Consider the following 13,985-nt stretch of genomic DNA (forward strand, 5'->3'; position numbering starts at 1 on the left):
AAATCTGACAGTATAATTGTGAGTTATCTGAATGAGTGAAAAGGAAGAGCCTAAAAAGTCTGCTGTAGATGCTTAGGGAGGTGTCTGATAAACTTAGATTTTAAAGACCTTGTACAAAAGACCGAATCAAGTGATCAGCAAGTATTTTAGTAAGCATCTACTGTGTACCATATATGGTGCTAGACAGATGCACAGCTCAGAATAAATGCAATATAAGGCACAAACTTTTCAGAATAGTGTCTAGAATGTTAATGTTTCAAATTAATTGAGGTTTGAAAAAAGAAATGCTAATGAGACTGAAAAAGATATTTTTAAAGCAATATTTGCAGCACTACATACACCTTTGAAAAAAGAAGTGGTGATAGCTAGGTGTTTTCAGGGAGCTGCTAAGAAAAGGTTTTCCAACATAATGTCATTTCCTATTTTTGTTAGTTTTACTCGACTGGAAGATCAAGCCAATGATATATATTTTCATTTGATATCTGAATTTGTAGAATGGGTGGCACAGTAGATAGAGTGTCAGGAAGACTTATCTTCCTGAGTTCAAATCTGGCCTCAGATACTTACTAACTGTGTGACCCTGGACAAATCACTTAATCATATTTGCCTCAGTTTCCTCATCTGTAAAATGGAAAACCATTCCAGTATCTCTGCCAAGAAAAACCCAAAAGGAGCCACAAAGAGTTAGACTGAAAAATGTCTGAACAACAAAAGCAAGGGTTTATAAGCCTGTTCAACTAATTTGTTGTCTGGTCAACTAATTCAGCTAAATGACCACTTAACCTGTAAGAGATCTTGCAGAACAGATTTGTTCATTAGGCAGGAGTTTGGACAAAGTGGCCTCCAAAACCCCTTCCAGTTTTAAGATTCTTTAATTCTGTGTGTGCATATGTATAGAAGAGAGGAGAAACTGTGGCATAGCAGAGGGGTGACCTCAAAGTCATGAAAACCTGTGTTGAAGTCCCAGCTCCTGACACCTGCAGGCTGAGTGACCCCTGGGCAGGCTGTTAACTTCTTTGCACCCCCAAGCAACTCAGTGAGACCATAAATTGCCAATTAGTTGATGGTCTTCATGAAAAGAGGGCATTTCTTCACTTTGGGCTCTCTGCACTGATTAGATCATGGAACCAGAGCCCAGGAAAAAAATAGCACCCGTTACCCCCCAAAAAACACATATGCAGTGGACACATGAATATCTCTATGCAAGTATGGTAATGACTCTAAAATATGCATTGATGAATATAAGCAATGTAGGATTTGCAAGGCAAACCTTCATCAGTTTCTGAAGTACAGGGACCATAACTCTGTTTAGTTAAATTTTGTTTGTGCCATAATCCTGAATTGCCCTTGAATTTAAAAAATATCACACATCTATAAAGTGATACAAAAAGATTAGTATAGTTTTTCCTGCTTAACAAAATGACTAAAACAGGTTCCGAAATAACTGTTATTTTTTTAAAGACAGTTTACCAAAATATCAGAAAAATAACTGTTTTTAAAAATTTAAATGGGACAGAACACTCAGAGACTTTGGATAATTTTGGTACAGTCATGGAGGTGAGACTCTGTCATCTTTGCATTCATACCCGTAATGGGAGATGCTGTTGTGCTAATGCTTGAGGAGCTTGTGCCATGGACCTGGTCTGAATCAAATATCTAGTACCACTCCCTCCATTCCCCTTCTGCCCCCACTGACCTGCCTTAACACCCATACTGCAACTAAGGTAAAAAGGAAGGAACACGAGTACCACTCTGTGAGCACCACCATCCCACTCCTCCCAGCCTTGACGATCCCTTCCCCTGCAACCACTCTCTGACTCACACAACATGATCTGCTTGCACCCAGTGTGTAGTCTTCACTGTCCCTGAATCTACTTCAAGTCACGGTTGATTCCTTCAAGTATCCCAAACCATTGGAGCAGCAAGAGCCTTCCTATGCTTGACGTTCCTCAATGCCCTGATAGAAATGCCATTTCAGGCACCTTGTCTTTCATCAGTGGTTTCCCTTACAGAGTAAATGTCTTCTCTTCCACTGGAAAGGCAATATCTTCCTGTCTCTGAGCCCTGAAAAATTCTTAGTCTGTTTGCAGTCAATGTTTATTGAAAGCCTAGATCCCCTTAATTTACAATGATAAGATATTTTGTTCGTATTTTGGAAGCTAAAAGATATAAAAGCAAATGGAATTTCTGATTTGGTCAGGTCTAGCTTAGTTTCCTAATATAGCTGCAACCTGGGTTATTTGAGTGTTGATTCAATAATCTTAACTAATTGTTTTTGCTTAATCAGGGCCTGCTATAGTTCTGAGTGAGCCTGTAAGGTATTCCTGATCTGTACCCTTCCTTTTCACTGGCCCCATTCTGGCCATTGGCTACCTTCTATCCCAGATCCCTCCAGGGGACTTGGAAATTGAAGTTACTCAAGGGTTTGACATGAGACAGTGGCAGAAATAGGATTCTTCTGTGCCATGTTCTATCTGGATGAAAGTGAGATCCTCATTTCCCTGGAAATCTAAGTGGAAATCATGATAAAAAATGAGTAGGCACTTGGAAAATAGTATCAGCAACATAGGTGATCAAGTTGAAAATCTCTGGGGAAAAAAAATCTGGCCATGATAGTAGAAGGATAAAGCTTCTTTTTCTTCCTCTAGTCTAGGGGGTTCTTATTTTGTTTGTTTGTTTGTCATGGACCCCCTTCACTATTTAATAATGCCTATGGACCCTTCCTCAGGAAAAAAAATGTTCTTAAATAATATAGGAGGAAATGCTAAACGTCAGTGAGAGTTTTGTGACAATAAAGATGCAAGTTTTTTCCTTCCAAGTACGTGGATCCTTTGAAATCTTTCCATGGATCCCTTGGTGGTTTGTGGGCTCCAGGCTAAGAATCCTAGCTTAGTCATTACCGACATGTCATTACTGCGTGTTGCAGTCACAACGGTAATGATTTCAGAGGCAAAAACTAAATGAGGCTGAAAATGAGATGCACTTTACAAAATAAATAAATCCATTAAGAGGCTGGGAATTCAGGGCACAAGGGAGCAGCCTAGATAACTCTTGCATTGTATGCTTGCCCAATTGTAGGACTTCATGGTAATTTTGATCTCTTATAGTGAATAATATTACAGCTTACGACTAACAAGACAAATGAAATGAAACATTTGGAAGACCCTTATTATTTCAGCCACAGAGATATGAGGACAAAGAAAAAATCTTTCAGGAATGAGTATAGATAAAAATTCCATATAAGGAAATTCCGTATAAGATACTTAGTGTTACTTTCTCCTTGATCATCCCAAATAGAGAAAAAAAAGACTTCTCTGAAACAAATATGTACTTTCTTTTCTTTTTTTCCAATATTTAAAAAAAAATCTTTTTTGTTAATTGTGTGTATACACACATATATGTATATATGCATATGTTATACACACATACACATACATACACACATGCACAAACTCACATGTCATCATAGTTTCACCCCAGTATTCCCCCCTCTGCTTCCCAGAGAGCCATCTCCTATAACAAATAGTATTTTTAAGGCAAAAAAAGAAAAAGAGGAAAAAAATCAGTATAACTAATTAATACATTGGAAAAGTATGAAAATACATGCATTATATAACACTTATGGACCTCTCATCTCTGCAAAAGAGTGAGTTAGGTTAGGGTCTCATAACTCTTCTTATGAGTCCTGCTTGTTGTTTATAATTTTGCAACCTTCACTTTTGATTTTTATGTGTGTAGGAGTGTGGTGTCCTTTCCATTTAAATTGTTGTCGCATATATTGTTTTCTTGGTTCTGCTTGCTTCACTCTGCATCAATTCATATAAATCTTTCCATGCTTTTTTTGTATTCATCTCACATCATTTCTTACAACAAAGTAATATTCCATTACATTGATGTACCACAATTTGTTTATCCATTCTCCAACTGATGGACATCTATTTTTGTCAAATGTGCTTTCATGAGGACTTGTGAGAGCTATAGTAAGGACTCAGAGAAAACACTTGTTAACTCCTTGTTGGATGTTATGAATGTTCTTGAATGTTCAGCTCCTCCAGATAATGGGGCTTTTTTTTTCTTAAAGAAATACTGACTTGGATTTATTTCCTCCCTAAAAAAAATCACTTTGACTCAAACATGATCTTTTTAAGTCAGGGGGAATGTAAATATTTCAGAACTTATTAACATCATTATTCCTTCAGTCAAAGGAAGTTTTTCCTGTGGACTAGACCATATCTGTTGCAATAGCCAGGTCTGAACTTGCAAACTGAAATGGGAGATTAAGGCCAATATAAGATAATTCAGATAAAGCTATTTTCGAAAGTAGCTTTGTCTGAATTATTTGAGTATTTGTAGCAGTTGTTTTTTGGGGTGGTGGTGGTGATGTTAGAATTTTCTGGAGAATTGGTGTAGTATTGCATGTTGCTTTAGGAGCAAAAATGTGGCATTGAATAATGATTAGATAGCCTTTTGTTTTATTTCTTCTACTTTATTTTACATGGGGCAACAACCTATATTTATTTGCTTTTATATGCTTGCTTTTGTTAAATGCTTTTGTTGCTATGTCTGAGACTGATGGTACTCTGAATCAGCTAATTAAGATATTTATTTATTTATTTATTTATTTTGTGAGACAATTGGGGTTAAATGATGTGCCCAGGGTCACATAGCTGGTAAATATGAATTCAAGTCCTCCTGACTCCAGGGCTGGTGCTCTATCCACTGCGTCACCTAGCTGCCCCTTTTTCCTCTTTTTGTATCTCAAACGCTTAGCACAGTACCTGGTATGTATTAGTCACTTGATAAATGTTTATTGATTGATTGATTTTAAGCCCAGTGTTATATCCTCTAAACCAAGCTGCCTCCCAACTAAGTTCTATTTCTTCCTTTGACATTTACTAGCTGTGTGGCCATGGACTGGTCACTTACCCTTTCACTGTTTCAGGAAATTTTTTTTTTTTGATATTAATGCATCCCTACCATTGGAAAATGGTGGTAACCAGTCAGTCAGTAAACATTTATTAAACACCAAATGTTGCCAGGCATTGTCCTAAACACTGTGATGAATGAAAAGTCAGAGAGATATAATTTCTGGGTAATTAATAATCAATTGATTAATTATAGTTAACAAATAATTAATAGATTGAGGTCAGTGATTTTCTCTTGTAAATCAAAGACTCCCCTGGGGGGTGCCACTGAATGTTTAAATTCCCTTGGAGAGTGAGTGTTCCTGATAGGCAGAAGTCAACTCTAACTGATTATTATGAGAGGTGGGCTTATTCTAATAAGGGGTTCATGTCACTCTTGGACAGACTTCTGCACATACCAGGAAATGTTTTAAGGATGTACCATGATCTGCCAGCTATTAGTGGAGGGAGTGTCCATACTGGAAGTTCCCTATATCATAAACTCTCTGATCAGGTAAAAAAAAAAGTCAAATCATAAGTATTTATTAAACAACTACTATGTGTCTAGGGCTTGTGTTAAGTACTGGAGATACAAAAAAGTCAAAATTAGTCCTTGCCCTCAAGCAGCTCACAATCTAATGGGGGAGGCAATTTACAGACAGCTGTGTACAAATAAGAGACAGGATAAATTGTAGATGATCTCAGAGAAGAGGCACTAACATTAAGGAAGATTAGGGGCAGAGCCAAAATGGTACAGTAAAGGCAGCAACCTAGATGAAGTCTCCCAACATTCCTCTCCAAACAACTTTAAAATAACTCCTCAAATCAAATTTTGGAGCCAAGAAAAGGTAAGATTGAATTATTTTTGTAGCCTAAGACTATTTAGGGGGTTGCCAAGAGAGGTCTATTACAACTGGGTGGAAGCCTTCCAGGAACACAGGTAGAGAGAGAGTGCCAGTGGCATCCATGACAGTAGTGGTGGCAGGAGCAACAGCAGCTTTAGGAACTCATAACTCAGTGATGGTATGGGGATGGGACAACTGGTCAGAAAGAGAATACAGGGGACCTTTTGTTGACTTTGGGTCCAGTTGGCACTTATTGGCAGCTCTATTGCCCATAAGCAGTTCTGGGTCACAGTTCCAAGGTGGAAAGGAGTGCTTATCATCTGTCACAAACCAGCAAGGCCCTGGTTGCAGTTCCGGAGTCGTGAAGAGCAGTAGCACTTATAGTCTCAGGAAAACGGGGGACCTGGTCACAGTTCCAAAGTTAAGAGAAATGTGAGAGCTTTCAGCTACAGAGGAACAGGAACCCTTTGTGGGTAAAGACCAAAGCACACCAGGAAAGCAGTAAAAAACAAAAACAAAAAAACCCCAAACCTCTTCCCAGATTGTGTCACTTTGGAAGCACCAAAATCTTGTAGACCTCCAGAACTAGCTCTGAAAACAGCAGGATGAAAAAATCTGAAGCTCCCCTGAGCATGGGGAGCAATGCCTAACTTTAGCACAAAATTCATAGTCAAGGAATAGGCTGGAAAATGAACAAACAGGAAAAGAAAAAAACAACTTAGCCACAAAAACCTACTATGTTGGCAGGGAAGATCAAGACAAAAACTAGGAAGATAACGATGTGAAAATGGCTATAAACACATTCTCAAAGAAAAATCCTAATAGGACCCAAGCCCAACAAGAATTCCTGGAAGAGTTAAAGAAAAAGGTAAAAGTGATAGAGGAAAAATTGGGAAAAGAAATGAGAGTGATATGAGAAAATTTTGAAAAGAAAATTAACAGCTTGGTAAAAGAGGCATAAAAAATACAAAAATAACACCTTAAAAAAACAGAATTGGCCTGATGGCAAAAGAGGCACAAAAATTCACTGAAGAAAACAACTCCTTAAAAAGCAGAATAGATCAAATGGCAAAGGAGGTAGAAAAATTCACTGAAGAAAAGAACGCTTTAAAAAGCAGATTTAGTATAAAAGAAAAAGGTATAAAAGTTAACTGAAGACAGTAGTTCCTTAAAAATTAGAACTGGGCAAATGGAAGCTAATGACTCCATTAACATAAAAAATTAATCAAAGTCAAAAGAATAAAATGTAGAAGAAAATGTGAAATATCTCTTTGGAGAAACAACTGACATGGAAAACAGATTGAGGAGAGATAATTTAAGAATTGTTGGTCAACCTGAAAGCCATGATAAAAAACAAAAAAGCCTAGACATCATATTTCAAGAAATTATAAAGGAAGTCTGTCCCAATATCTTAGATCCAGAGGGCAAAATAGAAATTGAAAGAATCCACCAATCACTTTCTGAAAGAGATCCCAAAATGAAAACTCCTAGGAAGATTATAGCCAAATTCCAGAACTCCCAGGTCAAGGAGAAAATATTGCAAGCAGGCAGAAAAAAACAATTCAAATATCATAGAATTGTAGTCAGAATAACACAAGATTTGGCAGCTTCCACATTAAAGGATCTGAGAGCTTGGAATATGAGATTTTGCATATTTCACATATATAATTGATATCATTTTGCTTGCCTCCTCAGTGGGTAGAGGAGATGTGAAAGGGAGGGAGAGAATTGGGAACTCAACTAAAAAAAAAGAATGTTAAAAATAAATAATAATTTAGAAAATTAAGGAGGATTGGGAAAATCTTCTTGTTGAAGGTAGGATTTTAGTTGAGACTTGGAGGAAGACAGTAAAGACAAGAGGCAGAGATGAGGGAGAGAATTCCAGGCACGTATAACAACCACTGAAAAATGCAAACATAATGGAAGACTCTGTGTCTTGTGCACATAACAACAAGGAAGCCAAGGTTACTGCCTTGTAAAGCATAATGTGGTGAGTAAGAAGACTAAAAAGCTAGGATGGGACCAAATTATGAAGGTCTTCCAAAGCCAAACAGGAAATCTTTAGTTGATTAGTCGAAGGACAGCTTCACATGAATGAAGACATTTAGCAGATGAACCTTAGAGAAACCTTATCTCCATTGAAGGGAATGTGGAGGAGTTGTGTAGAAGATGTCCCTAATTTGGGCAGGATTTCACCCAGACTATTCCAGAGCTTTATAAATATCCATTCTGTTTTCAGTTTCAAGGGAAGGATTTTTCCAAACTTTAGCAATCTTTTTATTCCCCTACTGTTATGAAACCAAGTTGGAAGATGAAGTGACATGTTTGAAGAACTGCATGAAGGCCAGTGTTGCTAGACTGAAGAATAGATGGAAGGGAGTAAAGAATATGAAATGTGTCAGACACAACAGTGAAACCGTAGTTAGGAGAGGATTAACAAACTGCTCCTATCTATTTTGGACAAAAGTATTGTTTTAGTCCCTGCTGTTACCAAGTATATTGACAATATCTGTCTGCCATTGTTTCTTACAGGTATGCAGGAGCAATGGAAAGACTGCAGGCAGAGACTGAACTTATTAATCGGGTAAATAGTACTTATCTTGTGCGACACAGGACCAAAGAGTCAGGAGAATACGCAATTAGCATTAAGTAAGTGGGCCAAGAACTTTTACAGAAATTGCAAATTTCCTGTGGTCATAATTGCTTAGATAGTCTGATATGTATAACACTGATGCTGAAAATGGGCGGGGGGTCTAATTATACCAGTGGTAATATATAGTCAGACAGTTCATTAATACATAAAAATATCTGTTAGAAAAAAAAACTGCAATAAATGCTATAGGCTGCTAATTGGTATATTACACTTCTTTCGTGTTCAAGCATTTTAGTAAAAAAAAATGTGTTAGCAAATTCTAGCCATGAAAATTATTGGATGGTTCTTTTGCTGTATCTACATCTGTTCTTAATGGAGACTTGGGAAATGAATGTGGTTTAGTGACTGACTTAAAGATTGACTCCTTCTGTCATTTCCTTGCGGTCTTTTCCCTACCTCTAGATGCTGGCTGCATCTTCAGCCATATTCTAGTAAAAGTATTTTGTTAATTAGCTGTCAACAATGTATTGGCATAGGTATACATTTTGTCTTTGGAATTAATTCCTGTAATGTTATTGGGGCATGCCCTCTGGTAATTATTGATCTGGGCTGATTAAAAACACATTTATATTCATAAGTTATGCATTGCCCACAGGTACAATAATGAAGCAAAACACATCAAGATTTTAACAAGAGATGGCTTTTTCCACATTGCAGAAAATAGGAGATTTAAAAGTTTAATGGTAAGCATTGATTAGGTTCTTTCTCTTCAATGTGCATTGCAGCCTCAATGTTAATTCTATGCGTTCCCAGAAGTTTGGCATCCTGAAAAGTTATTAAAGGAGAAGCATCTATTATTTTGCAATAGGCTCAGTCATATTTCAAGGTTTGGCTTCACAGAATGTTTATGGAAAAAGCTAAATTAAAAAAAAACTGTCTTGCTTAAATATTTGGGGCATACCATTAATTTGCAACACATTTTCAATGTGTTTCTCTGTCTTAAACATCCTGAGTATTCTATTCCATCCTCATCAGTTCATAGTATCAGAGAATGTCAGAGGTGGAGGGGACTTTACAGGACAATGCGGTTTCTATAGAATGAATGTTAGATTTAATTGGAGGACCAGAGTTCAAATCCCAAGTCTGCTTTTTTTATTATTTGTGTGACATTGGGCAAGTGAAGTTAAACTTTTCAGACATCGATTTCCTAATCTGTAAAATGAGTGGGTTGGATTAATTAGTCAGTCAACAAACATTTGTTAAATATTTTATGCCATTATGTATGCTTACTATGTGTACTATGCCAAGTACTAAGGGCACAGAGAAAGGCAAAAACAAGGACCTTGCATTCTAATGGGAGTGATAACACATAAATAACTAGGTGCATACAAAATATAAACAGAGTAGATGGAAAGTGGGGCAGCAGCAGATAGAGTGTCCTTCCTGGAGTTAGGAATGCTCATCTTCCTGAGTTCAGATCTGGTTTCAGAAACTTACTAGCTGCATGACTCTGGGCAAGTCACTTTTCCCTGTATGCCTCAGTTTCCTCATCTATAAAATGAACTGGAGGAGGAAATGGCAAACCACTCCAGTATCTTTGTCAGGAAAACCTTGACACAAAGAGTCGGACATGACTGAAATGATTGAACAACAACAATAAAGATTGAAAATATTTCTAGAGGGGAAGGCATTAGCAGGTTGAGGGGAGAGGGGAGAAGAAAGGCTTGGAGAAGGTGCAATTTGAGCTGAGTGTTGAAGATAGCCAGGAAAACCAAGGCATGTAGGAGGTAAGATGGCAACTTCCTAGGTGGGGGGGACATCCAGTGCTAACATACGTATCACATTTGAAGAACTACAAAGAGGCCAGTGCTGCTACACTGAAGAGTGGGTGAAAGCGAGTAAAGGATATGAAACTGGAAAAGGAGGAAGGGACCTGATTCTGAGGAGCTTTAAAGGCCAAATAGTATGTTGGAAGTATCTATGATTTTATGGTTCTCTGAGCTATGATTAATTTGTACATTAGACTAGTCATTGAGTCCACTGCCTCATTTACTAGATGAGGAAAATCAGGTTCAGAGGGTAGCTTACCACATTCACATAGCTGGTTATTCAGTCAACAAGCATTTTAAAACTACTGGTTATGTGCCAGGCAATGTGCTAAGCATCTCTCCATTAGATTATAAGCTCTCTGAGAGCTGGGACTGTCTTTTGACTCTTTTTGTATTTTCAATGCTTAGCATACTGCCTGACACATGATAGACTTTTAAAAAATGTTTATTGACTGATTGATTAAGCACTAGGGATACAAAGAAAGGCAACCCCCCCCCCCCCAACAGTTTTTGCTTTCAAAGAACTCAAATGGAGGAGACATGCAAAGATATTTAAGTACAAACAGGATATATTCAGCATAAACTGGAGACAATCTCAGAGGGAACTCACTAAAGTTAAGGAGGATTAGGAAAGGCTTCTTGTAGAAGGTAGGACTTGAACTGAGACTTAAAGAAAGCCAGGGAGCCAGGAGCTATAGTTGAAGAGGGAGAGAGTTCTAGGTATAGGGGATGGTCCAGAGATGGAGTGTTCTGTTTGTGCAACATCAAGGAGGTCAGCATCACTGGGTTACAGAGTAATTCACAAAGTATGTGGTGGTAGGAATGGGGGGTGTGATGTAAGAAATAAGAAGACTGGAAAGCTAGGAAGGGGGCAGGTTATGAAGGAAGGACTCTAAAAGCCAATATTTTATATTTGATCTTGGAGGCAATAGGGAGCTACTGGAGTTTAATTGAAGAGGGGTGTGACATGGTCAGACTTAGGCCTTAAGAAGATCAATTTGACAGGTGAGTGGAGGATGGATTGGAGCGAGGAAAGATATGGGACAGAGAAAACAATCAGCAGGCTACAGCAGTAGTCCAAATGTGGGGTGATGAGAGCCTGAACCAAGGTGGTGATAGTATCAAAAGAGAGAAGTCAGTAAGTTCATAGAGGTTAATAGTTAATAGTAAAGCAAAAAATAGAAAACAGGCTTCCATATTTTGTCTCTAGTGCCTTTCCTTGAACTGTTCTACCTTTTGTAGGTATATACTTAGGGAATGTATATTGCTTTTATTAACAGCTTTAGTAACATATGCTTAGAAAGCTACTAAAGCTTTTCCTTTTATAGGCCTTCTCTTGGTGATCCCATCTATTTCTATAGGCTTAAATCTAATATATTCTAAACCTCTGTCTGTACCTTTGATCTCTGCCCTGAGCTCAAGACCCGTTTTTGCTGCCTATGGGGAATCTCCACTTGGATGTTTTATTGACCCCTAACTTCTGGGCCAGAGGATGTCAGATGGGTCTTTAGAAGCCACCTAACCCAACCTAGACCTAAACCAGAGTCCTCTTTACATTGTCCCCAACCAGTAGTCATTCAGGCTTTTTAGAATCTCTCTCTAAAATTGAGCTTGATCAGGAGTAATAATAGTTTTATTCATTCTGCCATAATATTGCTTTTATGTGTTATCTCTTTCTAGCCCTATTTCTCTCAGCCTAGTTTGTAATATCAAAACCTTAGAGCTGAAAGCAATCTTAGAAGCCATCTGGTTCCATTGCCTCACTTTACAGATGAAGAAATGGAGACCCTGAATTGTGAAATGACTTTTCCTCTGTCACAGAGCTAGTGAATGGCAGAGCTGGGTCCTGAAGGCAGTTCTTCTGACTGTTCGAATCTATTACTTTTTCCTATGCCATGCTGACTCACATTTTCATAGGCCACAGCAATGGCCTCTTGACCAGTCTCTCCATCTCTAGACTATTCTCTGATCTGTTCTCTACAGACTTCATAATCTAACATTCCAGGGCTTTTCATACTCTTAGCTCCTACCTAACTTTGCTTCCTTATCTCATACTATGCCTTTTCATGTTTGTGATAGATTAGCCAAATTGGACTATTCAGTGTCACATGAACATACCCTATACTTTCTGGACTCTGTGTCATTTCTGTGTCCTCTATTTGACGTGCTTTCTCCCTACTCCTTCATCTCTTGAAATCCTACTTGTCCTTGAAGACCTAGCTTAAATGACATCTCTTTATATTTCAAAGGCTGCTTTCAATGAAAGTTTATAAGGCCATTTGGATTTTTGAAATTAATTGATAAAGTATCCGGAACATACCATTAATTTGCGGCCAATTTCAATCTATTTTTCTGTCTTCATTCCATGTGCTCTTCCTCACCCTAATGAGTTCATAAAGTCAGAGAATGTTAGAGATGGATGGAAGCTGAAGGAGGTACTGTGATATAGTAAAAAGAGTGCTGCTAGGTGATGTAGAGGATAAAGCACTGGCCCTGGAGGGAGGACCCAAATTCAAATCTACCCTCAGAGACATTTACTAGCTGTATGACCCTGGGCAAGTCACTTAACCTGATTGCCTCTAGAAAAAGAAAAAAAAGAATGAATGAATGAATGAATGCTGGATGTACAAATGAGTAAATTGAGGTCACTAGAAGTTGGGTGACATTCATGACCACATGGGTAATGTGGGAGCTAAAAAATGAGCCCAGATCCAGGGCCTTTTCTATAGTACCATGCTGTTTTTCAATAGTACTGTAAGCTAAGGGGTTATATCACCATAATTGTTTCAACACCAACCTAGCAAGATTGTTGGGAGGGGAAAACATTCTGTATAAGCCTTAAAGTACTGCATAAAGCTGTGTTGTTACATCATTTTATAGTATTGTTAACAGTTGTGTGTATGTGTATTTGAGTGAGAAATCAGAGATAAGATTCCAAATTTTCCTTTAGAAATGAATTCCTAATACCACTATCAAATGAGATAGGTTTATTCTGAAGTGATAAGACATTTGGAGAGAGTACCTCAGGTGCATTTTTCATATTGTGCTAAATAAGTGTATTGCATTGCATCATTATAGGTTACTCACTCAATATATCATTCATTGAAGCATCAATCAAATGATACTTGCACAACACCCTTCCAGAAAACATCTAAAGCACTTTGCAAATAAGATTAAAGTCTAAACTGATTGTGGAAAGTTTCACAAATCACCCTGAAAATGTCCATCCATCTTCCTTCCTTCCTTCCTCCCTCCCTCCCTCCCTCCCTCCCTCCCTCCCTCTCTCCCTCTCTTCCTCCCTTCTTCCCTTCCTTACTATCTATCTTCTATTTGTCTGCCTACCTTACTGTCTTGTAAGTCTGTCTGTCACTCTTTCATGTTTTAAAAAATTATTTTTTTGCAAAGAAAAACAATTTTATTTTATTTTTTGTGGTTAGATTTATCTAGTTCAGAGAGGGGGAGGTTGATGTCCCCCACTAGTATAGTTTTGTTGTACATTTCTTCCTGTAACTCCATGAACTTCTCCTCTAAGAATTTTGATGCTGTACCGTTTGATGCATATATGTTTAGTAATGATATTACTTCATTGTATATGGTGCCTTTTAGCAGTATATAGTTTCCATCCTTATCTCTTATGTGCTATGTATATCTCTTCATGATTTTTTTTAAGAAGTCTAATATCTTAAAGAGAAAGGTCCCTGTTTGTAAACAAAAGTGAAAAGAAAATATGGGAGGGTTCAAGGGCAAATATGTCATTCTCTTAAGTCAAGGAGTGAAGGGTAGGAAGCAAAAGATATGTTTTGAAATATTACTG

At 37.8% G+C, this 13,985-nt stretch overlaps 1 protein-coding gene across 1 annotated transcript in view; it reads left to right on the plus strand.

Annotated features, from left to right (window-relative positions):
• The window catches only part of VAV3 (vav guanine nucleotide exchange factor 3), a 450,109-nt gene that overhangs the window by 407,646 nt on the left and 28,478 nt on the right, over positions 1-13,985 (plus strand). Inside the window, exons 23-24 of the mRNA XM_021000329.2 lie at positions 8,282-8,398; positions 8,998-9,085. Of these exons, the coding sequence (XP_020855988.1) occupies positions 8,282-8,398; positions 8,998-9,085 (205 nt within the window). The remainder of the gene's footprint in view (positions 1-8,281; positions 8,399-8,997; positions 9,086-13,985) is intronic.

Source organism: Phascolarctos cinereus, unplaced genomic scaffold, assembly GCF_003287225.1.
Source record: "Phascolarctos cinereus isolate Bilbo 61053 unplaced genomic scaffold, phaCin_HiC Scaffold_5;HRSCAF=322, whole genome shotgun sequence".
NCBI lineage: Eukaryota > Metazoa > Chordata > Mammalia > Diprotodontia > Phascolarctidae > Phascolarctos > Phascolarctos cinereus.